The sequence below is a fragment of the Callithrix jacchus genome, chromosome 9 (assembly GCF_049354715.1).
Source record: "Callithrix jacchus isolate 240 chromosome 9, calJac240_pri, whole genome shotgun sequence".
Taxonomy (NCBI): Eukaryota; Metazoa; Chordata; class Mammalia; order Primates; family Cebidae; genus Callithrix; species Callithrix jacchus.
Genome location: NC_133510.1, coordinates 112318431 through 112345081, shown reverse-complemented (window position 1 = coordinate 112345081; position 26651 = coordinate 112318431). Strand labels below are relative to the sequence as shown.

At 47.1% G+C, this 26651-nt stretch overlaps 1 protein-coding gene across 1 annotated transcript in view; it reads right to left on the bottom strand.

Moving 5' to 3' along the window:
* Positions 1-794: 794 nt before the first annotated feature.
* Positions 795-26651, bottom strand: part of MYO1H (myosin IH) — a 148592-nt gene continuing 122735 nt past the window's right edge. The window contains exons 20-35 of the mRNA XM_078338167.1: positions 24544-24624; positions 22730-22835; positions 21253-21370; positions 16085-16198; positions 13572-13648; positions 12179-12247; positions 9284-9368; positions 8086-8245; positions 6800-6883; positions 5877-5970; positions 5307-5362; positions 4322-4457; positions 3699-3769; positions 3457-3554; positions 2380-2479; positions 795-969 (exon numbers count right to left, since the gene is read on the bottom strand). Of these exons, the coding sequence (XP_078194293.1) occupies positions 946-969; positions 2380-2479; positions 3457-3554; positions 3699-3769; positions 4322-4457; positions 5307-5362; positions 5877-5970; positions 6800-6883; positions 8086-8245; positions 9284-9368; positions 12179-12247; positions 13572-13648; positions 16085-16198; positions 21253-21370; positions 22730-22835; positions 24544-24624 (1473 nt within the window). The 3' untranslated portion in view covers positions 795-945. The remainder of the gene's footprint in view (positions 970-2379; positions 2480-3456; positions 3555-3698; positions 3770-4321; positions 4458-5306; positions 5363-5876; positions 5971-6799; positions 6884-8085; positions 8246-9283; positions 9369-12178; positions 12248-13571; positions 13649-16084; positions 16199-21252; positions 21371-22729; positions 22836-24543; positions 24625-26651) is intronic.

Genomic DNA, 26651 nt, shown 5'->3' with positions numbered 1-26651 from the left:
AATAAAGACCAAAGCACTGCTCATATTTAAACATTGAAATCGATGAGCTACACATACATTTAATTAAAAATGACCTGATTTTTGGTGAATCAGTTGAGTGATGGTAGTCCTGGTGGTGGCCGCATAAATCAGTGAATAAACGCCTGCAAATGGAAAATTACAGAGAGCCCCTTCCCAGTCACAAGCGTGGCTGGTTTGCTACACACTTTTTGCACTGCACCATTTATTGTCCATCTGTGTGATCATATACTTTATATACATTTTTATTTTACAATAATTTATATTAATTCGTTATCCAACCTGCATCTTCAGGGTTGCAGATGGCCAGAGCCCAATCCCCGAAGTTCAGGGCACAAGGTGGGACCCACTTTGGACAGGATACCCTCCCCTTACTGGGCTCAGTCACACACCTACACGCACTCAGACAGGGACCGCATAGACATACCAGTTCACCTGACACACACACCTTGGGGATGTGGGAGGACACCAGAGCCCCCAGAAGAAACCCAGAGACATGGGGAGAACGTACAGACTCCACCCAGCGGCCTTGGCCAGGAATCAGATATTTTCCTTACCAGTGTATGAAGAAATGATGTTATTTGAGAACTTGCTGTACACAGTATTTCATCATGTCTTGGGGCAGCCTGACAGAGGTAGAGAATCTTGCCCACCTTCGAACATAGGTCCCGTCGAGGGTGTTTAGAATCACACCTTCGGGTGACCTGGGCGTCTGCTTCCAGAAGACATTTTAATGTGGTGCCACGGGGCAGTGAGAAGCTGGGGTTAGACTTTGGCCTAATGCACCCCTCAGTTTCTTCAGATGTGATCCATTAGTGCTGCGGCCTCATTCCTTGAAGAGGTAGCTAACTGGAGCCAATCCCCACTTCTGTAATTTCCTCAGTTGGAGCAAAAATGGTGATGGTAGAGGTCAGACGCCATCCTCTATCAGGATTTCCTCCGGACCGACACCTGGGAGAGAGGCACACTTTGGTTTCGAGCCCTCCCAGCTCCCTTTGCTCAAAAGGAAACAGTTATCACCTCAACTGTCACCATTAGCAAGGTGGGTGTGAAGGGCCTGTGAGAAACCAGCCCCACCTCCCATGAGACAAGCCAGACTTAGAAACTGGCACACGGAGGCCTGTCAGCCTCTTCAGCCAGAACCAGTCAGGGAGAAAGATGGACTCCGTGTGACTCCAGAGGAGAGATACACAGTCTCCAGGATGTCACTTTTAAGACAGCGTGTAAACTAAAAAGCCACCTTGTAGTCTGCATCCAAAATGATTCTTATTTTAACTTGTCCCCAAAGGCGTTAATTGTGTTCAGGGCAGTTATTTTCTGCTTACAAAATGATTTTATTTTTTTGAGACAGAGTCTTACTCTGTCATCCAGGCTGGAGTGCAGCGGTGTGATCGCAGCTCACTGCAACCTCTGCCTCCCGGGTTCAAGTGATGGTCCTGCCTCAGCCTCCCTGAGCAGCTGGAACTATAGGCGTGCACCACCACACCCAACTAATTTTTGTATTTTTACTACAGACAGGATTTCAGCATGTTGGCCAGGCTGGTCTTGAACTCGTGACCTCTGTTGATCCGCCCATCTCAGCCTCCCAAAGTGCTGGGATTACAGGCATGAGCCATTGCACCCAACCTACAAAATGACTTTATAGGTAAATCCACGTAAACTTAAATGTGTATGAGACACTCCATGTTGAGAGACCATTTTTTAAAATAATTTGTATCAAAATTCTTGGTATAATATAAGATACATTTTAAAGATTCAGCCCTGTCTGCTCTTAATGTGTCATTTTTCAGCAAAACTGGATCAAAACAAGCTCTGTGTACTACATGCCAGTGAGGACCACTGGGACCCTCAGCCGAGCATGGACACACTCAGGGAAGGCAGCGTATCTGTGTGCTCAGACTAGATTTCTCCCTAACACAGCCATGGTTCCAAAACCTCTGTGCTGGTAGACCTGGGGATCTCTTACATCCCAAAGCCCAATTAGTCTCAGTGTCTGGGTGTGACACAAGCCCATTGATTTCAACACGGAGGCAAGTTATGGATAGCCACTGTAATACGGCATAAAGCCTTCACCACCCCAGTGAAAAGTCAGACTCTGCTATTTGAGAAGTGTCCTATGTCATCTTCTGATTCACTGACAACTTAAGGATGTAAGCTTCTTTCTTTTCTCATTCCGTGTTTAGATGTATATATTTCTATATCAATTTCTTCCTGTCTTACAGATGCAGAATTAGGAAGAGGGCAGAAATGAACTATTAATAGCTTATGATTCCAGTCAATTTATAGGACTGAAATTGGCAGAACTTTAACTTATATTCTGATCTAAAACAACTTACTTCCATCCCAGAGATGGCCACTCACCACTGTTAATTGTCCATTTTTATCTTTATAGATCCGTTCTTCTGGTCCAGTGTTGAAAACTATTGTGCCTTCTTTTCCCGGACTAATATAAAACTGTAAACTTAAAATCACAAAGTGACACATTACTGACATACTGTGTTTTCTTCTCTCGACCTTTGGTCTGCAAAAGAAGTTCATTTATGAAACTCCGCTAGTTTCAAGATCAAATTCCTGTTTTATTACAGGGTTTTATTGCATATTTGAGGAAAAGAAGAACGCTGTTGCCACAGCTGGGCAACTTACATGTTTCTGTAATTACTGCAAAATCAACTGAGCACACTCAGTTCTTCAAGGGCCACATCACGCTGAATCTCTTGAGGGGCTGAGGATTCCCTCAGAGGTACAGAAACATAAAGACAACACATTTCAAAGCACTCGACTCTCTCCCTATTCCACATACAATGTGCTCCTCTGGTTGTTAAAACCTGGAACAGCACAGGCTGAGGGAAAAGAAACAGCTCTCCAGGGTATCCTGCCTTCACTGACTTCATTTCTCTGGAGCCCAAGATCACAGGGATGAAGATGGAAAAAAGTTCTTTATGGGAGAGGGCAAGGATATAACACTAGAGGCTTGTTTCTCACCCCTTACTGGTAGAGATGATACTTGATTATTTTGGAAGTAGAAGGTAAGCAGGAGTGAAAACATTAACATTTGCATTTTCCTCGATCTGTAAGGCATTTTTTTTTTTTTTTTTTTTTTTGAGACAGGGTCTAGCTCTGTTGCCCAGGCTGGAGGGCAGTGGTGCAATCTCGGCTCACTGCAACCTCCACTTCCTGGGTTCAAGTGATTCTCATGCCTCAGCTTACTGAGTAGCTGGGATTACAGGTGTGCACCACCACGCCTGGCTAATCTTTGTATTCTTAGTAGAGATGGGGTTTTACCATGTTGGCCAGGCTGGTCTTAAACTCATGGCCTCAAGTTATCTGCTCGCCTCATCCTCCCAAAGTACCGGGATTACACGCATGAGCTACCATGCTGGGCCTTAATAAACATTTTAACATTGAATTGCTTCCTGAGCTGAAGGTGAAGCCACCTACCTTCCTTGAACAACATTGACAATATTCTCCTTCTTAACCAGCATGACGAGTTTGGTAACCGCTTCAAACATGTGTCCACACTGTAAAACAGCATCCCCCTGGGGTGGGGAGGAGACAGGGTGTGATTTCAGTATTCACAGCTTAAAGAAACAGACATTCCAATAGAGAGGTTTCACGGCGGCCAACTTAACATTTCGGCAATGTATCGTTTCTTTTAGTAGAGACTGGTGCCTGTCAATTACCTTTTGCTTGTTGTCCTCCGGTGAAACATGAATGACTAAGATTCCGTCACTCAGATTGCTAGTGGAGACACCTTAAGACAGATCCAGAGTTAGGGGCCAGGAACTAGACAGCTTGACATTAGTACAGAGAAGAGATACGCCCAGGGGCTGCCCAACCCCACACTTCATTCTCCTAGCTAGGCCCGGAAGGAGGAGGGGCATCCTTTAGAAATCTGCCTGCTATTGGGCTCTGATCACTGTGGAAGGAGACTATTGCCCAACTTGGGTACTTGAGTAAAGTGGGGCTATTAATACTTACACCAGAATAAGGAGCGCAGGCCAGGCCAGGCAACGCCAGGGAAGGAAGGCAGATGGGTTTTTTTTTTTTTTTTTTTGGAGCCAGAGTCATTTTGCCGCCCAGGCTGGAGTGCTGTGGTGCAATCATAGCTCACTGCAGCCCTGAACTCCCGGGCTCAAGTGATCTTCCCACCTCAGCCTTCCGAGTAGCTGAGACGATAGGTGTGCATTGCCACCCTGGGGTTTATGGGCACCATACATGTGTTTCCCATTTGGGAGCATCATTACTGACCTTTACAGTAGTTCAGTCAACTCAGTGCATTGTTGTAAGACTGCCCACTTCTTACCTTTGAGAGCCGAGTACTCTATTTTCTGCTTGATTTTGGCAAGTTCCACCACATACGCTGCTTTCTGAGTAAGAATGAGTTGCCGCCGCCGTGCTTTGAAGCCTTTCCTGTCATATTTGATGACTGGGACACCATACTGCAAGGGAAAGGTGACTTCATGGGGTTAGGTGGGGCAGAATACCAAGTTTCTTGCTACCAAGACCCCGCTAAAGTGATGCCAAGCATTCAGAGAGGCTCAGACAGATTTTGCATGCAGATTTTGTCTAGCTCTCCGCGTGGTGGGGATTTTGATTTCTAGCTCTGTGTACCTGTGTTGCCCTCTGAGGAAGTCAAGGATATGGCTACCTGCCTTGCAGGTCTGCTCTGATGTGTCAGACAAAAACTCTTACAGCCACAGTGTAATACAATCCAGTCACACTGGCTTCTGTTCCCCCAGGGAACCAAAAAAAAGAAAAGGGCAGAGCAGACACTGGCACACCCAATCGCCAGGGCTTCACTTGCTGCTGCGTGCCAGGTAGCAGCCTAACCAGCTCTCACCCACCGGCTCACTCATCCTCTCAGTAGCCCCATTATCCTCATTCACAGGAGATCAGAGGCACCGAGAGCTTAAGTGACCTGCCCAGGATCTCATAGCTACCGCATTCAAAGCCAGCGTCAGCACCCAGGCACTATGCCGCACTGCCTCTCACCGTACGGGGGTGTTTCATGATTATGTTCATTCACAGCTACATTTCACTCAATTTCATAGGAAAGCAAACGAAGACCGTTTCTAGGGCGACAGAGGGGGATCATGAGAACGGTAACGGTTATCTGACCATCCTTTTTCCGTCATCTTAGTTAATACCCAGAACATCACAGTTGAGAGTCCCAGCTGCCCAGCTGCACCCCTGCATTTAAATAGTGTTCCCTTTATGGAGAAAGCAGACCCTGCTCTCAGATTTGATGAGAGAATCCTGTTTGAGACTGAGGGCATGCACTGCCTTACCTGGATTTTCTCATTGCTAATTAGCTGAAGCACTTTGGGATTGATGTCTCCTTCATCTAGGAAGGGAAGCAGAATGCCATCAACCATCACTGAAATACCAACCCTGTGGAATGTCACTAGTATCTGCTAGTTCTGTTATGTACCTCTGTGCTAAAGATCTCAGTTGTGGAAATAGCTGTCAGGTAATGCTGCAGAGTTGAGCATCTTCCTTTGACTTTTTAAATTTTATGTTTTTGGAGACGGTCTCGCTCTGTTGCCCAGGCTGGAGTGCAGTGGCGAGATCTTGGCTCACTGCAACCTCTGCCTCCTGGGTTCAAGCTATTCTCCTGCCTCAGCTTCCTGAGTAGCCGGGACTACAGGTCTTTGCCACCACGCCCTACTAATTTTTTGTACTTTAGTTGAGATGGGGTTTCGTCATGTTGGCCAGGCTGGTCTCGAACTCCTGAGCTCAGGAAATCCGCCCACCTTGGCCTCCCAAAGTGCTGGGATTACAGGTGTGAGCCACTGCACCCTGCCCTTTGACTGCTTTTAGAATTGGGAAGCCAAGTATAGGCTGGAAAATGTACTTACCTATCCGACTGTTGGCGAAGGGTTGATTTAAACTTTCTGTGTAGCCGTCTTTCTTTCCTCTGAAGATTTCACTTGTAACTACCTTTTGCTGCATCTGGTAATACACAATTGAAATTATAAAAATGGTAGCCACGGGCCTCTTTGGGATAGAGGAGCTCTAGACCAATTGAGGTCACATCCTTTGCTGGAGAAATTATGGGAGCTTTGTTACCCTGGAGCATACGAGTCAGAACACCTTCCTAGTTTTGGCCAAAATGCCCTAAAAGTTATACTGGGGTTATATAGACTGGGTTGACATTTCTGCTCGATTCCTTACACCTTCCCATAAGTGGAGTTTTCAGACTTCCCAGAGCGGTTTCTTACAGATCAGAGATCGTTTCAGAGTTCCCAGAGCAGTTTCTTGTACATCAGAGATCAGCAAGCCACAGCCTGCGGCCATACTCGGCCTGCTGTCCATTTTTATAAGTAACCTTCTGTTGGAACAGAGCCATGCCATTCACGCACACATTGTCCAGGGCTGCTTTCTCACTGTAGCAGCAGAGTTGAGTAATTGTAACACAGAAAGCCACAAACCCTGAAATAGTTACTCTTCCAGCCCTTTACACAAAAGACCTGCAGGTTAGCGGCAGTGAAAAACAGATCGCCAGCAGAAAGGGGTCTACATTCTCTGCTCCCACTGATGGATCGCAGGAGCCATTGTGATTGTGTTCCCATGGTAGCAAAGGGAGCCATGCTGATTACAGTCACAGCTGGCATTCATTGAGGGTTCTCTGCTGGTCTACATACATTTATCCTTAACACTTCAAGGCATGGGACTAGCATGACCCCTAGCTTATAGGTGAAATGGTGGATGAGGAGGACTGACACTCAGGACCCACCCTCCCTCCCTCCACCACCTGCCACTGCAGACATCACGTCCCTACCATTGCTTTCCGCTCAGCCGTGATGCCCCGGCAGTACCTCTGTACCAGGTTCCTCACGCACATGTTCCTGAGCAGCTCTGATGCCTGTATGGAGAACACACTTCTTTTCACTCACACCCTGTCTGGGGCTATGGCGATCAAAATGAAGCTTAAAAATCCCTGCTGAATTAAGTTTGATTTCAAGTACAGTGTTTTTGTTTTGTTTTGTTTTTGAGACGAAGTCTGGCTCTGTCACCAGGCTGGAGTGCAGTGGTGCAATCTCTGCTCACTGCAACCTCCACCTCCCGGGTTCAAGCGATTCTCTTGCCTCAGCCTCCCAAGTAGCTGGGATTATAGGCATGCGCCACCATGCCCGGCTAATTTAGTAGAGATGGGGTTTCACCATGTTGGTCAGGATGGTCTTGATCTCTTGACCTCATGATCTGCCCGCCTCGGCCTCCCTAAGTGCTGGAATTACAGGTGGGAGCCACCGCACCTGGCCCAGTGTTAACAGTTTGGATTTTACAGTTACAGCAGCTAACCCGATCCTCTCCCAACTTTTTGCTCTTGCTTAACTAATGATTCTCAAACTTGAATATGTTTATGACTTGCCTGCAGAACTGGCTATAATGAAATTCCTGGAGATTTTGACTCAGTGGGTCCAAAGTAGAGCCCAGGAATCTTTCAACAGCCCCGACTCTAAGTTCCAGACACAGAGGGTCCTCGGATGATCTCTTGAGAGATGCTGTTCTGGGAAGGCTAGACCAAGAATGGAAACGCTTCAAAAGTGCTCTGTCGGCCGGGCATGGTGGCTCGCATCTGTAATCACAGCACTTTGGGAGGCTGAGGCAGGCAAATCACGTGAGGTCAGGAGTTCAAGAACAGCCTGGCCAACATGGAAAAACTCCATCTCTACTACAAATACAAAAATTAGCCAGGCATGGTGGTGGGCGCCTATAATCCCAGCTACTTGGGAGGCGGCGGACACATGAGAATCGCTGGAGCCTGGGAGGCGGAGGTTGCAGTGAGCTGAGATCGCGCCTCTGCACTCCAGCCTGGGTGACGGAGCGAGACTCCATCTAAAAAAAAAAAAAAAAAAGAAAAGAAAAACCAACAAAACAAGACCAAAGTGCTCTGTTTAAACAGCCTCCAGTGGGTGTAACGCTAATATGGATATCACAAATTCTGAGGAGTTCAATTTCCTGTGCAGCATCCTTGGGAAGGGAAGCGGCACAAAGAAATACGAGAGTTATACTCCGTCAGTACCCATGTTACTTATGACACTGGAATCCCAGATCAGTCCTTACATTTTCCAAGATTCCAGGAGGCGTCAGCCAGCTCTTGTCCAAGACAGTCTTTGGAAGGTGATACCGGAGATTCAAGATGTACTTCTTCCGCACAATCTCTATAAATTCCTCATTGTCAGGGCAGAGGGGTTTGTTACGACTGATGAATCCCTTGATGAATCTAAAAAGGAAAATGCTTTGTTACTCTTCTGGACCATTTCTTCACTGAGATGTATTTTCTTTTCCTCCTCCTTTGATTCAAAGGAGGCCAAAGTGGTAGAGGCTGTTGAGATGACCACATAGGCCAGAAGCCAGGAATGTAGCCCACAGGCCATATCTGCCCCACACATATGTTGTTTCAACCACACTGCCTTTTGTTTTGTTTTGACGAGCTTGAATTAGTTGCCCATTTAAAAAAGTTAGGAAGTAGTACATAAAAGCCAGATTTCAAGGCCGGGCATGGTGGCTCAAGTTTGTAATCCCAGCACTTTGGGAAGCTGAGGCAGGTGGATCATTTGAGGTCAGGAATTCAAGACTAGCATGACCAACGTGGTGAAACCCTGTCTCTACTAAAATTACAAAAAATTTAGCTGGGCGTGGTGGTATGTGCCTGTAATCTCAGCTACTCAGGAGGCTGAGGCAGGAGAATGGCTTGAACTCAGAAGACAGAGGTTGTAGTGAGCCGAGATTGCACCACTGTACTCCAGCCTGGGTGACAGAGCAAGACTCTGTCTCAAAAGAAACAAAGCAAAACAAAACAAAAAACCCCACAACAACCAAAAGCTGGATCTCAGCATTCCTTGAAAATTTAAGCCATCTGCCTATATTTCCCCACAGCAGCAGAAACTGGAATGGGCCCTGGAATACTGCCCCTGCTGGAGGTGGACTGAGCGTTCCAGTTTGCTGCAGTCTCTATCATGCCCTGTTGTGTTTTCCCAGCTCATGAGACTCACTCACTTTACCTGCCTGGCATCAGAAGGCATTTGACTTTGTGACCTTTGAGCCAGGCTAAGAGAAATCCCAAATATATTGAGTTGTGATCACCATCAAATTCAGCTCAGAGCAAAGGGATAGAACTGAATTCCTAAGGCATTCTGAAGGGAGCTTTTCCTTTCTGCATGAATCCGAAAATCACAAAGAACTCATCTACCACCATGACCATCCCCTGCAGGGCACCAGCATTTTGCGACCTCTCTCTCTGTTGTACCTGAGAACTTACTTTCTGATAATCCACACGGCCCACTTTCTCCTTTTCATTGCCTTCCGAGCCAGGGCTCCACGCCAGTGGGCTTCCAGTTTGATGGCTGAAAGAGTTTACTGCTGGCATTAGAAGGTGAATAGAATCGCATGGAAATACAGGGGGCTTTTCCAGAAGTCTTTATGCATTCAACAAACATCTGGACACCCACCACCCACTGCAGCACTCTGTTAACCTCAGAGATGGAAGGTCAAATGAATGTCATTAGTTCTTTTTTTTTTTTTTTTTGAGACCAAGTCTCACTCTATTGCCCAGGCTGGAGTGCAGTGGCACCATCTTGGCTTACTGCAACCTCTGCCTCCTGGATTCAAGCAATTCTTGTGCCTCAGCCTCAGCTGGGATTACAGGCATGCACATACCCAGCTAATTTTTGTAATTTTAGTAGAGACAGTGTTTCACCATGTTGGCCAGGATGGTCTCGATCTCCTGACCCCGTGATCTGCCCACCTTGGCCTCCCAAAGTGCTAGGATTACAGGCATGAGCCACTGAGTCTGGCAAATGTCATCACTTCTTACCTGGGAGTGCTCAGGCAACAAGTGAACCAGATGGAAACAGAACAGAAGGGGTCTGTGGAAGGTTTCCAGGGAAGCCCTGAAATTACGTGAGGGGGTCATTTCCCAGGGTCTTTTCAGGCACAGTAATGGCACTTATGAAAGTACAGATTAGTCTCAACACCATGTTTCTCACCGGAGTTTACTTTTAGTTGTCCACATTTAAAAACGGGTACACAAGCCAGAGCACATAAAACTAGGTTCCAGCTTATTTCGCTCTTTTTTTTTTTTTTAAAGTTGAAATGGAGTCTCGTGCTGTCACCCAGGCTGGAGTGTAGTGGCGTGACCTTGGCTCATTACAACCTCTGCTGCCTGGGTTCAAGCAGTTCTCCTGCTTTAGCCTCCTGAGCAGCTGGGATTACAGGCGTGCACCACCATGTATGGCTAATTATTTTTTTGTACTCTTTTTTTTGAGACAGAGTTTTGTTCTTGTTACCCAGGCTGGAGTGCAATGGCGCCATCTTGGCTCACCGCAACCTCCACCTCCTGGGTTCAGGCAATTCTACTGCCTCAGCCTCCTGAGTAGCTGGGATTACAGGCATGTGTCACCATACCCAGCTAATTTTTTGTATTTTTAGTAGAGTCAGGGTTTCCCCATATTGGCCAGGCTAGTCTCAAACTCCTGACCTCAGGTGGTCCTTCTGCCTCAGCCTCCCAAAGTGCTGGGATTACAGGTATGAGCCACCATGCCCAGCCTGTTTCCCAATTTTTAAATGCTTTGCAGATTTTTTTATTTTTTTGTGTGTGTTACTCAGATTTTTTAAATGCTTTTAATCCTCAGAACGGCATTGTTTCTATTATAAAAATAAGCAATTTGAATCAACCCAAATGTCCATCAACAGAACAGCTAAGTTGTGGCATACTCATAGCTCAGGGACGGGCCCATTACAGCTCGCCACTTGTTTATGTAAATAAAGTTTTATTTCAACACAGCCCTGCCCATTCATTTACATATCATCTGAAGCTACTTTCCTGCTACCATGACAGACTTGAATAGCTGTGACAGAGACCACAGGACCCCCAAGTCTAAAATACTTCCTATCATGCTGACCTCTGCTACAGTGGAATACTACACAGCTATGAAAATGAACTAAATCTACACACATCTTTTGGTTGAATTTCAAAAACAATTTGGAATGCAAAAATGTCATTCAAAATACCAAGAGTATAGTTTTATTAAAACATGCCAAATTGTAAACATATTATTTAGAGACACATCCATAGATAGTGAAACTATTGAAGGAAAAAAAAGAGAATGATGAATGGCAAATTCAAACAAGTGGTTACTTCCATGAAATGTGTGCGTATGGGTGGGAGCGTGGTTTGAGAACGTGACCGGGCAGAGATAGAAAATGGACAGTTTCAAGGGTACTTGTATGTTGGAAACCTTTTTCAAAAATTATTCTTTGGTTTTATGAGACAAGGTCTCAGTCTGTTGCCCAGGCTGGAGCGTACTGGTTCTATCATGGCTTACTGCGACCTCCTGGGCTTAAATGATCCTCCCGCCTCAGCCCTCCAAGTTGCTGGGACTACAGGCATTAACCACCATACCTGGCTAATTTTTGTCTGTTTGTTTTTCGGTTGAGACAGAGTTTCACCATGTTGCCCAGGCTGGTCTCAAACTTTTGAGCTCAAGTAATCCACCTGCCTCAGCCTCCCAAAGTGCTAGGATTACAGGCATGAGCCACTGCGCCTGGCCCACAAAATTATTCTTTAAATGCACACATATTGTAGGTCAAATAAAACATACCTGTGGAACAGAATACAGGCCACTATGTTATAATCTCCAAAGAATAAGGTAAAAATGAGAAGAAGCTCCAGAACTGGACCCCGAGATAGCTCCACACCAAGATTTTAAGGATGAGCTGGGGGAGAGAACTTGCAAATATGCCCCAGGTGCCAAGCAGATGAGAAACTGAGCAAGCCAGTTGCAGTGGCTCACGTCTATAATCCCAGCACTTTGGGAGGCCGAGGTGGCTGGATCACAAGGTTAGGAGTTCGAGACTGGCCTGGCCAATATGGTAAAACCCTGTCTCTACTAATAATATAAAAATTAGCCAGGCATGGTGGCACATGCCTGTAGTCCCAGCTTCTGGGGAGGCTGAGGCAGAAGAATCACTTGAACCCTGTAAGTAGAGGTTGCAGTGAGCTGATAAGCACCACTGCACTTCAGCCTGGGTGACAGAGCCAGACTCCATCAGAAAGAGAGAAAGAGGAAGGAAGGAAGGGAGGGAGGAACGGAGGGAGGGAGGGTGGGTTAGGCAGGAAGGAAGGAGAGCAAGCTGGTGTGTTTCTATTTCTTACCTGCTTGTCTTTTTTTCACGTAATCTCTCCTTCCTAGGCAGCTTTTGTACGTGGCCTGGATTCTTGCAACTTAAAACAAAACAGAAGTTTTGGTGAAATGGCTTTGCATGTGTGCATCTTATTGTGACCTTCGGGAGTGTTGGGGGGACAATGGAAGGGGCCCTCAAAGGCCTGTGGTGTAGTGATGTTTCAAGAAGCCAGTTCAGCACTGCTGACCTGCAAGCTGGCTGGGTACATGATGCCTGGCTCCCAGATGCTGCCCCGTAACTGGAGTTTCCTTCCTGCCTTTCTCTTTTCTTTTTCCAGGGCAAGGAACAGACCTAGTGCTAAGAGCGCCCCCAGTTCCATGCCAGGCATTAGATTTCATTTTCATACCCCACCCCACAAGGCAGTCATCATCAACACATTTTATAAATGGGCACGCAGGCTCAGACAGCTGGTGAAGACACTTGCTGGGTAACACAGCTAAGGAGGAGCACGAACCCAGGTCCGACCACAAAACACTCGCCTTGGCTTCTGCACCATCCATCCACCCCCTCCACACAGCAACTAAGGTCCCATCAGAGGCCAAGTTCATCAAGGGCCTTGCAGAGCAGCTGCGTCCTGTTCTCTGTGAGCTAGTTAGAGATGCTGGCTCAGGCCCTGCTGACCCAAATGTGGCCCTCCAACCAGATCCCCAGCCATTGTGCCCACTGCTACAGAGTTCAGAAAATGAGACTGCCAAGACAGACCCACATGCAAACCCCAGCTCTGCTGTTTACTTGCTGTGTAGGCTTCAACGAGTTACCAACACCCCTGTGCCTCAGTTTCCCTGCATAGAAAGCAAAGATGATATAACCCCTACCCCTCACAGGTCTGTTCTGAGAACAGAATGAGACCATGGTATAAAGGACTTGTTCACTTGGCGTACGGCAGGCCCTCAATTACTCAAGCATAGTTCTTGACAGATAGGTTAGATTTCAAAGGCGAAGCTCCCTCCCCCCGTAGTTTTGATGTTTTACTTTTTGCATTGCCCCATCTAACTTTTCTCATTAACGGTTTCCAACAAACACCCTGGCTGCAGGCTTTGAAGCCACACTTTCCAACACCAGACATTCAGACAAGTGAAGTTTTGAAAACCTTAATTTAAAGGGGATGGTCTCTCATGGTTTTACAGCCTCGTAGTGAACAACAGGATCTGACCCGAACGAGAACTTCTGCCGGCATCTGGGGCCAACCTCCAAACACTCGTTAAAACAAATTCACATGTGTCTTATCACAATCCCTTATCTCGTTCCTAGTTCCCAAGTGAATGTTTCTAACATATATCAAACATTCGTGTTTAAGATTCACCCTCAAGCTCACCTTGTTCATTTCATGCTCTATTGAAATAGGGCAGAAAAAGAAATCATACCTAGTTGATGTTTACTGAATTCAAAGGCATCTTCAGTAGCAAACAGAGTTCTGGGGAAACGAATGAATATTTTGGTTCTAGAAGTGAAAAGAAATATTTTTGTTATTAATTGGTCAGTTTACCATGTAGTGGGTTGAACGGTGCCTCCTTCAAAAATTCATGCCCACGCAGAACCTCAGAATACGATCGTATTTGGAAATGTGATGAAGGGTGGGCCCTAATCCACCAAGTGTCCCTGTCCACACCGAAAGACCAGGGAGGAAGCCCACATGAGGACAGAGGCAGAGACTGGAGGGACACAGCTGCAGCTAAGCAATGCCCGGAGCCACCAGGAGCTGGAAGAGGCTCCAGCAGGAATGTGGCCCTGCCAACTCTTGATTTTTGGACTTCTGGCCTCCACCACTAGGAGAAAATAAATTTGTTTTAAATCAGCCAGCTTGTAATCATTTGTTGCCCAGTTCTAGGAAATGAATATACCATCCTAACCTGAAGTTGCTTCAGGTTATGTTCCTGGGCTTTAAAGAGTGACAACAAAGAATATGGGTGTTTGTTTTTTCTTTCTTTTTTTTTTTTGTTGTTTGTTTTGAAGCAGAGTCTCAGTCTGTTGCCCAGGCTAGAGTGCAGTGGCACGATATTAGCTCACCGCAACATTCATCTCCCGGGTTAGTGATTCTCCTGCCTCAGACTTCTGAGTAGCTGGGATTACAGGCACCTGCCACCAAGCCAGGCTGATTTTTTTATTTGTAGTAGAGATGGGGTTTCATCATGTCGCCAGGCTTGTCTCAAACACCTGGCCTCAGGTGATCTACCTGCTTCAGCCTCCCAAAGTGCTGGGATTACAGGTGCCAGCCACCACGTCCAGCCAGACAAAGAATGTGGATCTAAGCTTAAAAGAAGATCATGCCGGGTGTGGTGGCTCACGCCTGTAATCCCAGCACTTTGGGAGGCCAAGGCAGGCAGATCATGAGGTCAGAGTTCGAGATCAGCCTGACCAACATGGTGAAACCCCATCTCTAATAAATATACAAAAATTAGCCGGGCATGGTGGCACGTGCCTGTAATCCCAGCTACTCGGGAGGCTGAGGCAGGAGAATGGCTTGAACCCAAGAGGCAGAGGTTGCAGTGAGCCCAGATTGCACCACTGTACTCCAGCCTGGGCAACAGAGCAAGACTTGGAGGAGGAGGAGGGAGGAGGAGGAAGGAAGAAGAAAGAAGAAAGAAAGAAGGAAGAAGATCACATTAGCCAGCAGAGAGAAGTTACAAATACTGACCCCACATTGCCCTGAGTGGGGAGGGAAAGTTCCAGGGCAGCCACTGGGGGCAGCAGTGGGTGGTATCTGGTGAGACCCACTCTCCCTTGTCCCTGTTACAGTTTATGGAACAGGGAACAGACGGATCCCACCTCTGACCTCCATGGTCTGCCTCCCTCAGGATGAGCTGAGCCTTGCAGAATCCCCTTAGGGATTTGGATTGAATACGTAACTGATTATTGGAAAAGGCCCAGAATAGGAGCCTAAAGATGGAGAGAGACCAAGGCATCCCAGGCGGCCATGTACAAGTGGGAGTTAGGAGTTGGGGGAAAGCCCGTGAATAGGATCAAAGGCAGAGATCTCTGCAGCAGGGAAGCTCTGTGCCGGGGAACAGATCTTCAAGCCAGGGCCCCATCCCTGCAACCACGTTAACCCTGACCAAAATGACCAACAAAAGGGACTCACATCTTCCTGACTGATGCCCCTTGAGTTGTGCCTGAAAGCTTTCAATGTGTACAAAAGTTCTCTGCTCACAGACAACTATGACTCTGCAGTTAAGAGTTCCAGAACACCATTTCTTTTTCTTTTTTTTTAAGATGGAGTCTCGCTCTGTTGCCCAGGCTGGAGTGCAGTGGTGCGATCTCGGCTCACTGCAACCTCTGCCTCCTGGGTGCAAGTGATTCGCCTGCCTCAGCCTCCTGAGTAGTTGGGGTTACAGGTATGCGCCGCCACGCAAGGCTTGTATTTTTAGTAGAGATGGGGTTTCACCATGTTGGCCAGGATGGTCTCCATCTCCTGATTTCGTGATCCACCTGCCTTGGCCTCCCAAAGTTCTGGGATTAAAGGCGTGAGCCACTGCAGTCGGCCTAGGACATCATTTCTGAAATGCTACATTTCTGTCAATCTCACATCGTTTAAGTCCCCATAGCTCCTCTGGCAGGTCACACGTACATGGGAATAGTGAAAGAATCCAGGCACACAGAGGTTAGATGGCCCCTCTGGTCCCCTCTGCTTTGCTAGCGAGGAGGCCCATCTGCTGAGTCAGTGTAGTTCCTTTAGAACTTCATCTCCTCCCCGCTGCAACACCACAGCTCTTCTAAAGAATTAAGAGCTGCATTTACACTGAGTAGATGAAGCATAATCTTGTAAACCTCCGTAAGTCCCTGGGAATCGAGTCTCCTGGCTCTAGATGGATACAGACCAATGCACAAAACCCTCTGATGTCAAGGGAAGAGACCACGTGGTGGTCCCCTGGTCACTTACTTGCCTAACTTGTATTCCTCGGGTTTGTAGCCGATGTACTTGATCAGCCGTTCCACACCCTCTGCTGGAGGCCCGTGCCAGTGTGGCCAGGTGTCTGGGCACAAGGACTTGTACCTAGCAGGAGAAGAGAGACATGGAGAAGCTGTGATTGTATGTTCCTACAGCCCTTCCCCACAGCCCCGGCCCCAGAAGCCTGCTGAGCACTGCCATGGCACATCGGCCACTCAGCGTATATAGCAGTCCCATCACACGAACTTCCTCAAATTCAAAGATAGGTGCTTTGCAAGAAAGAAAGGAGAGAAACTGTTTCAACAGGGTGGGGAGTTTGACTTCTGTAGGACAATGACGTCATCAGATGCCCAACCCAGTGACTCGATTCCACTCCTAGGTATCTGTCCAAGAGAAATGAAATGGTGTCCGAACATTCATGCCTGCGTGTTCACAGCGGCCGCTGGGTGTACTGGGTGCAGTAGTGCATGGTGCTGTTATTCATAATGGCCAAAAGGTGGACACAACCCAGATGTCTATCAACAGAAAACTGAACAAACAAATGTTCTAGCACCAGATGAAAGAGTTGTATGCTTGGGGCCAGGTATGGTGCCTCCCAGCACTTTGGGAGGCTAAGGCAGGGGGACCACTTGAGGCCAGGAATTTGAGACCAGCGTGGGCAGACCTCATCTCTACTTAAAAAAAATTTTTTTTTTTAGCCAGGTGTGGCAGTGTATGCCTGTAGTCCCAGCTACTCAGGAGGCTGAGGCAGGAGGATCACTTGAGTCTAGGAGGTTGAGGCTGCAGTGAGCACTCCGGCCTGGGTAACAGAAGAGACCCTGTCTCAAGAAAGAGTAGAGAAGAGAAAGAAAGGGTTCCATGCTTGGGAAGTGATGGGGGCCTCTTTTTTTCTTCCCAGGGGTAATTTTGGGTCCAGTGTTAAGAACCTGATTCCAATAGCTGGGTGCAGCGGCTCATGTCTATAATCCCAGCACTTTGGGAGGCTGAGGCAGGTAGGTCACCTGAGGTTGGGAGTTTGAGACCAGCCTGACCAACATGGAGAAACCCTGTCTCTACTAAAAATACAAAATCAGCCAGGCATGGTGGCGCATGGTGGCGCATGCCTGTAATCCCAGGTACTTGGGAGGCTGAGGCAGGAGAATTGCTTGAACCTGGGAGGCGGAGGTTGCAGTGAGCTGAGGTTGTGCCACTGTACTCCAGCCTGGGCAACAAGAGCGAAACTCTGACTCAAACAAACAAGAACGTGATTTCAGCATGCAATCCTCTTCTACCCTGTAGTCACTAGAAAGAGAAGCGTGATGTCTGTAATATAACAAAATAAGTGAACGCAGAATTCAGAAGTGCAGACGGATCAAGGCTGGAAGCAACACAACCAGAGGCACCGGCGTAGAAACAGAATGCCTGGGCTCCCGTGCAGCTCCGGAGTGGAGGAGTCACCGCCTCACCTGTGCGACATGAATAGTAACAGGACCTTCCTCATGGGGTTCTCATGAGGTTTAAACGAGCTAATACACACCAGGTATTTGGTTCTAGTCCGAGACTCAAGGAGCGCTAGCAATGGTGTTCCCAATATGCTCCTTCCTTTCATACCATGTTCATTTTAAAATATTTTAAACTGTAAAAAAAATACATGTATATATATTTTTTGATACAGAGTCTCACTCTGTCACCCAGACTGAAGTGCAGTGGCACGATCTTGGCTCACTGAAACCTCTAACTCCGGGTTCAAGCGATTCTTCTGTCTCAGCCTCCTGAGTAGCTGGGATTATAGGCGTGTGCCACCACACCTGGCTAATGTTTGTATTTTTAGTAGGAACAGGGTCTCACCATATTGGCCAGGCTGGTCTCAAGCTCCTCAAGGCTCCCAAAGTCCTGGGATTACAGGCCATCAGCTACCATGCCTGGCCAAAACTATTTTTATTTTCCTGGAATTATACTTTAGAAGCATTTTCTTTAAGGGTGTTGAGTGTCCCATGTTCCACCACACAAACGTGCAGGACATGTGCTTCCTGAACTCCAGTGAAAGTTGGGGAAGATGGGGCCTCCACCACCCCCAGGGGATACAGCACAGCCTCGGGCCCTGCTTTCATCCAGGCTGACCCTGCCCAATACCAGCATGCACTGCCAAAGCTAGACAGATATGGAGGGGATGGGGAGAGACCCTAAGTGCCTGCAGGCTGGAGGGACTAGTACCTTCTGTCTTCTTCAACTCTAATGATATGGCTGCTCCCATATCAAGGGAAGTGGTGCCAGGTGGGTGCACAGGGTTCAGGCATATCCAGCCCAGTCCCCTGAATCTCCCCCTGACTCTCTGCTCCTAGCTACTGACCAGCTGCCATGCTGGCCTCTCAGCTTGCCCTGGAGCCTGCTCCCACCTCCAGGCTTTCCTGCCTGGATTGATGTTCCCTGAATGCTATGGGCTGAACATCTGTGTCTCCACAAAATTCATATGATGAAATCTAACTCTCAATGTGATGGTGTTAGGAGGCAGGGCCTCTGACAGGTGATTAGGTCACTAGGGTAGAGCACTCATAAATGAGATTAGTGCCCTTATGAGCTCATCTCCCCCTTCCACTATGTGAAGATACAACAAGAAGGCACCATCTACAAACCAGGAAGCCAGCCCTCACCAGACACTGAGTCTGCCAGCGCCTTGATCTTGGACTTCCCAGCCTCCAGACAGTGAGAAACTTCCATTGGTTAGAAGCTACCCAGTCTACAGTGTTTTATTACAGCAGCCCAAACAGACTAAGACACGAAATGTCCTCATGGCTCACTCCCTCACTCAGAGGAGGGAGCCTGGCCACTTTTCCCCCTTACTTGGATTCATTTTTCTTCAAATAACATATCCCTGCCTGGCCTTATACAATCACCCCTCAGTATCTGTGGGGGATTGGTTCCAGGACCCCTATGGATACAAAATCCACAGATGCTCAAATCCCTGATTTAAAACAATGGCATAGTGTTTGCATATAACCCAAGTACATCCTCCTGTACACTTTAAACCATCCCTCAATTACCTGTCATAGCTAATAACAGACAAATGCTATGTATAGTTATTATACTGTATTGCTTTTTCATGTGTATTACTCTTGTGTTTTTCAAAGCATTTTCCGTCCACTGTTGGTTGACTCCTTGGATGTGGAACCTGTGGATGTGGAAGGCTAACTTTCCATCTTTGTTCTTATTGGTCTCCCCATAGAAAGTAGGTCAGGGATGGGGCCTGTCCTGTTCTCTGCGGTTACCCCAGTACCTAGGACCATGCTAGCTCAGATAGCTGCTCACTGGTTTTGTTTGTTTTGATACAGAGTCTCGTTCTATGACCTAGGCTGGAGTACAGTGGTGTGATTTCAGCTCACTGCAACCTCTGCCTCCCGGGCTCAGATGATTCTCATCCCTCAGCCTCCAGAGTAGCTGGAATTACAGGCGTGCACCACCATGCCTAGCTAATTTTTGTATTTTTAGGAGAGATGGGGTTTCACGATGTTGGCCAGGCTGGTCTTGAACTCCTGACCTCAAGTGATTCACCCACCTCCACCTCCCAAAGTGCTGGGATTACAGCTGTAAGCCAACATGCGTGGTCTGCTCACTAGTTTTTATGGAAAGAATGAATGAGCCTCAGACAGCAGCAAAAATAAACAAGAGATGTATGAAGTTCAATAAACACAGGTAGATGGGAACATCAAGTGCATATGTGTTTGGAGGGTGAGGTGGGCAGTGGCTATTGCCCTTGCCATCTGCTGCAGAAGTCAGATTTGGGATGAGGATGAATGAATGATAAATAGCTGATGGGCAAAAATGGTGGGCAAAGGAGGTACATACAGGAAAAATAAGGGCAAAGAGTCTCAAAAGACTACACTCAAAATATTAGGTTGAACCACATGAAATCACTGATATTCAACCATTCAGACCTATGAAAGTGACCATTTATTATGCTTGAGAGTTGTGTTGCTATTTTGATAGCATAAATTCACACACAGCCCATCACTGAAGAGGTGAGAGTAGGCATAGAAATATTTCATTAAATCTTTACACACTCCCGGAGCTCAGACTGTTTAATCCTACAGATAAGGAAATAATAGGTCACAGCTATAAGAGAATGAGGATTAAGACCCAAGTTTGTGTGGGTTGAAAACCCATGTCCTCACTACTAACTTGCTGCTCTTGATGGCCTGTTGTGCTAAGGCACTAAACCAGACCCTATGGTCACAAATGGACTCGGCTTCCCCTGCTAATTCAGAGGCCCGTGGGGCACTGCCCACGGCCGCCCCCTGGTGGCAGGTCTATGCACTTGGCCTTGCCCTTGACTGTAAACAGTCAGTGATTAGTGAAATGAACAGAATGTGGTAAACTGAGTTTTGTAAAAAAAATAATAAACTTTTTTTTTTTTGAGACAGGGTCTCATTCTGTCACCCAGGCTGGAGTGCAGTGGCACGGTCTCAAGTTCACTGCAGCCTCAACCTCCCAAGCTCAGGTGATCCTCCCACATCAGCCTTCTGAGTAGTGGGGACTATAGGTATGCACCACCACACCCAGCTAATTTGTTTGTTTGTTTTTTTTGTAGAGAGTAGGTTTTGCCATGTTGCCCAGGCTGGTTGAAAACTCCTGGCCTCAAGCAGTCCTCCCACCTAGTCCTCCCAAAATGCTGGGATTACAGGCATGAGCCACCACACCCAGAGCTGGGTTTTTATATTCTCCCAGATGTTAGTGTTTTTACCTGTCATAACTACAGAAGTTAAGAATGAAACTGAGCCGGGTGCATTGGCTCATGCCTGTAATCCCAGCATGTTGGGAGGCCAAGGCAGGTGAATCACCTGAGGTTAGGAGTTTGAGACCAGCCTGGCCAACATGGTGAAACTATATCTCTACTAAAAATACAAAAATTAGCCAGTTATGGTGGTGGGCGCTTGTAATTCCAGCTACTCAGGAGGCTGAGGCAGGAGAATCACTTGAACCCGGGAGGTGGAGGTTGCAGTGAGCTGAGGTTACGTGGCTGCACTCCAGCCTTGGCAACAGAATGAGACTTCGTTTAAGAAAAGAGAGAGAGAGAATCAAACTGAGCTTCCTAAGGGATGCCATTTTATTTATCTTCAAACCCCAGAGATTCTCACATAGTAGGCACATGACTACTGGCTTCAGATCAATAAAATACATTTTACCTTTGCAAGAAATGCTCGTATTTCCTCCGGTACGCAAAGCCAGCCCGTCTCACCCGCAGGTGCTCCATCAGCCCCAGGTATTTGATCTGATGCCTTATGAGGAAGTCATCAAATTTGCCTTTGAAGAAACAGAAGAGGACCCCATGGCTTCATTTCAACAAGACAGATCACAGGCTGCAAGCTGAAGTTTGGTGTGTTGGGTCTGGCCCTAGACATGTTTCATGAGCCCTTAATCGTGTTTTGTTTTGTTTGAGACAGGTTTCACTCTTGTCACCCAGGCTGGAGTGCAGTGGCATAAACTCAACTCACTGCAACCTCCGCCTCCTGGGTTCAAGTGATTCTCCTGCCTCAGCCTCCTGAGTATCTACACAGGTGCGTGCCACCACGCCTGGCTAATTTTTGTATTTTTAGTAGAGACAAGGTTTCACCATGTTGGCCAGGCTGGTCTCAAACTCTTGACCTCAGGTGATCCACCTGCCTCGGCCTCCCAAAATGCTGGGATTACAGGCATGAGCCACCACACCCAGCCCAATTGTGTTTTTTAAATGGTGGAATATTATAGGAAAAATTAAATTTCTGGTTCCTTTGAAAAGTCGAGATCTGGCTACTGTGGGCCCAGAGTCCCACATGGCAACAGCTAGCAGGAGAGGAGTAGCGCTGCTGACTCTTTAGACAGAACGTCCCTTTTCCAGTTTGTGGCAGTCCCCTCCACTCCCTATTGCCTTACAACCTGCCTGCCTCACTCATTTGCTTTTCCTGCCTGGCCTCTGTGAGCCTCTGATGGTACGACTTCATTAAAGACCATGGCAAGAGCTTAGAAACTCCCCAAGTAATAGATCGTTTTGGAAGACTGTTCCCCGCTTGGAAAAGAGCGACGCTTACTCCCCTCCCCTCTGACACCTCCTTGGCTCAGCTATGTTGCTCCTGAAACTGACCAAGCTCTGAGCAATGCTCACTCTGAACCACCAAAGGAATTCACTTACCTTCTATTGTTATTATTTTTTGAGATAGGGTCTCACCCTGTCACCCACACTGGAGTGCAGTGGCATGATCATGGCTCACTGCAGCCTTGAACTCCTGGGCTCAATTTATCCGCCCATCTCAGACTCCCAACTTGACGGGACTACAGGCATGTGCCACCACACCCAGCTAGTTTTTGTATTTTTAGTAGAGACATGCCACCATGCCTGGCTAATTTTTGTATTTTCTGTAGAGATGGGGTTTTGCCATGTTGCCCAAGCTGGTCTCCAATTCCTGGGCTCAAATGCTCCATCTGCCTCACTCAACCTTCTAAAGTGCTGGGATTACAGGTGTGAGCCTGTAATGCCCGGCAACTTCTATAATTTAGCAAGGAAAATGATTCACATCCAGAGGACATCGAGCGAGCTTGTGGTGGTGTTTAAGATCCCAACTGCCACCTCACTTTGCCTCCCAGCCTCCTTTCCCTGAGCCCAGTTCACAGCGATTCATAACTCACTGGGTTCTTTCCTGTCATTGGGCTTGATGCAACGGATGTATGAGGGCTCCTTAGAGATGAGAATTTCTAGAAGGCTGCTCAGACTGTTTTTAAACTGAGTCCCCACCTGCAGAGAGAGAAAGAGAGAGAGAGAACGAGCCGAGGAGACATTGCTGCTTCCAGTGAATACAGAGAAGCCTGGCCAGGGCTCAAGGTACCAGCCCTGTAGAGCTGAACTAGTGACAGGTTGTCCTCCTAGTGGCCCTTTGGCCCACTGAGAGGTGGCTTTGGATGTCCTGACCTGAGGAACCCAAACTTGGTCTGGTCACGTGGAAGCTGGACCAGCATCTGTCTAGGATGCGTCACTTGCTTGGCAAAGACGTGGTGAGCGCCCGGCAGGAACCAGTGCTGCCCCGGGCCTGCCGCCCTCCGCCACCTTCCTTTGTGTTTCTTTGTTGACATGCGTCCTTCATGATGCTGGCATTATTATAAGTTCTTTCTAACTTTCTTTCTTTTTTGAGACTGAGTCGCGCTCTCTCGCCCAGGCTGGAGTGCAGTGGCACAATCTTGGCTCAATGCAACCTCTACCTCCTCCCAGGTTCAAGCAGTTCTCTGCCTCAGCCTCCCAAGTGGCTGGGATTACAGGCACCTGCCACGAGGCTTGGCTAATTTCTGTATTTTTAATAGACACCGGGTTTCACCATCTTGGCTAGGCTTGTCTTAAATTCCTGACCTTGTGATCCACCCGCCTCAGCCTCCCAAAGTGCTGGTGTGAGCCACCACGCCCGGCCCAAGTTCTTTCTTTATTTGATGGTATTTTCCTATACCCTCTCCCATTAGCTCGTAAGTCCCTTGAGGGCAGGGACCTCATCTGGCTTGTTATTGCTACAACCCTGTACCTGGCACAGTGCCTGCCACGTATACATAGTAGGAGCTGCTCAATGAATGCCTACACGCGAACAAACTGACGCTAAACTTGGAACATGAATATCACATTCGAAGTTAATATATATATTATAAGCCACGTTCCAAGTGATTTTTTAAGAGACAGGGTCTTGCTCTGCCACCTAGTCTGGAGTGTAGTGGCATAATCATGGCTCACTGTAACTTCAGACGCCTGGGTTCAAGGGATCCTCCTGCCTCAGCCTCCCAAAATAGCTGGGACTATAGATGCACACCACTGCACCTCGCTAATTTATTTTTTCTTTCTTTATGTTATTAATGCATCCAAGTTTTGGGTTTTTTTTTTCCCTAGATGGAGTCTCACTCTGTTGCCAGGCTGGAGTGCAGTGGCACAATCTTGGTTCATTGCAACCTCTGCTTCCCAGGTTCAAGCGATTCTGTTTCCTCAGCCTCCCAAGTAGCTGGGATTACAGGTGCCTGCCATCATGCCCAGCTACTTTTTGTGTTTTTAGTAGAGATGGGGTTTCACCATCTTGGACAGGCTGGTCTCAATCTCCTGACCTTGTGATCTACCTGCCTCAGCCTCCCAAAGTGCTGGGATTACAGGCGTGAGCCACTGCACTCGGCCTTAATGTACCCAAATTTTGTCTCACTGATTTGTTTTAATTTTTATTGCAGAGACAGGGTCTCATTATGTTGCCCAGTCTGGTCCTGAACTCCTGGCCTCAAGTGATCCTCCTGCCTCAGCCTCCAAAAGTGCTGGGATTACAGGTGTGAGATTACAGATGCATACATTTAGTAGAATCTGTTAGAGAATAACACTTCCAGAAAAGGGGAAGGTGGCTTAAACAGTGTAGGTAGCTGGTGGTCATCTCATCCTCTGGGGAATTTTTGTTCCCTTTCCAATTTTGCATGGGAATTTTCCCACTCACTGTTGGGGGCCTCCTCCGGTTTTCTAGCTCGGCCAGCAGGAAGCATTCCCTCAGGATAACATTCTTGGACTTGCACAGCACCTGTAAGTGAAGAGAAATGAGCACCACATTCACATTCACTGTTTCATCAAACACTACAGGGCCGTCGGGACAGCTCACGGAAGTGCATGCGAAGCAACAGAGCCATCTGCTTCTTGAACGCTTGCAGACATTCCTGATGTCAAGAAAGGGGAACGACACAATCAAATACGGAAGACCGTGTTCACATCCTTTGTCCACTGCTTTGGCTACTTGCTGAGGCCAGCTGGTTTTTCTCAGACATGATAAAGCAAAAATTGTCCCTGGTTTAGTGCAGCTGCTTCAGAATAAACTGCCCCTTTCAGAATGATCCCAAGAAGGGCGATCATTAAAAAATCAAGAGACAACAGATGATGGAGAGGATGTGGGGAAATGGGAACGCTTTTACACTGTTGGGGAGTATATATCTGTTCAACCATATGGAAGACAGTGTGGCGATGCCTCAAGGATCTAGAAACAGAAATACCATTTGACCCAGATATCCCATTACTGGATATATACCCAAAGGATTATAAATCACTTTATTATAAAGACACATGCACATGTATGTTCACTGTGGCACTGTTCACAATAGCAAAGACTTGGAACCAACCCAAATGCCCGTCAATGATAGACTGGATTAAAAAATGTGGCATATATACACCATGGAATACTATGCAGCCATAAAAAGGAAGAGAGAATGTCCTTTGCAGGAACATGGATGAAGCTGGAAACCATCATTCTCAGCAAATTAACACAGGAACAGAAAATCAAACACTACATGTTCTCACTCATAAGTGGATGTTGAACAATGAGAACACAGGGACACAGGGAGGGGAACATCACATACTAGGGCCTGTCAGGGGGTAGGGGTCTAGGGGAAGGAGAGCATTAGGAAAAATACCTAATGTAGATGACGGGTTGATGGGTGCCGCAAACCACCATGGCACATGTATACCTATGTAACAATCCTGCACATTTTGCACATGTACCCCAGAACTTAAAGTATAATAATAATAAAAAAGAAAACAAAAAGTTTTCTGTGTGGAAAAAAAAAAAAGGAATGATCCTAGGCCGGGAATGCTAGGGCTTAGGTTTGCAATCCCAGTATTTGGGGAGGCTGAGGCAGGAAGATGGCTTGAGCCCAGGAGTTTGAGACCAGCCTGGCCACATAGCAAAACCTTGTCTCTACCAAAAAAAAAAAAAATCCAGGTGTAGGGGTGCTCGCCTATGGTCCCAGCTACTCAGGAGGCTGAGGTGGGAGGATCACTTGAGCCTTCGAGGTTGAGGCTGCAGTGAACTATGATTGCGCCACTGCACTCCAGCCTGAGTGACAGAGACCCTGTCTCAAAAAGAAAAAAAAGAATGACCTTCAAGATAACGGTGTTACGTGAAAAAAGCAAGATGCAGACCCCCACACACAGTGCGCCATTATTGTGCAAAGAGAAACAGAAAAAAAGAGACACACATACACACACTGTGTGGTCCCTGGAAGGTCCCACAATACAAAAGTGAGGGCAGCTAGCTCCCGGGAGAGAGACTTGCCGACATGGGGCCCAGGGCACTAGCTTTTGTACTGCTTGATTTCTCCCCTGTGCATGTATTTTAAAAATAATCCACATGACCAAAAGTCCTTAATTCTTTTAAAATTGAATTCTCTACCAAGAAAAATAATATTTTCCCTATATACGTAGCATGGAATAGTATTCAGCCTTCAAATGGGTGGTTCTGACATATTCCACAACATGAATGAAACTTATGCTAAGTGAAACAAGTATTATGCTTATTATGCTAAGTGCAATAAGCCAGTCGCAAAAAGACAGACACTGATTCCACTCATATAAGGTCCCTAGAGGAGTCAAGTTCCTAGAGGTAGAAAGTAGATGGTATTTCCGGGGGCTGCTGGGAGGGGGAAGAGAGAGTAGTTGTTTAGTGGAGACTGAGTTTCAGTCTTACATGATGCAAACAGTTCTGGAGATTAACCACACAACAGTGTAAATCTAATCAACACTTTTGAATTGTACATTTTAAAATGACTAAAATGCGGCCGG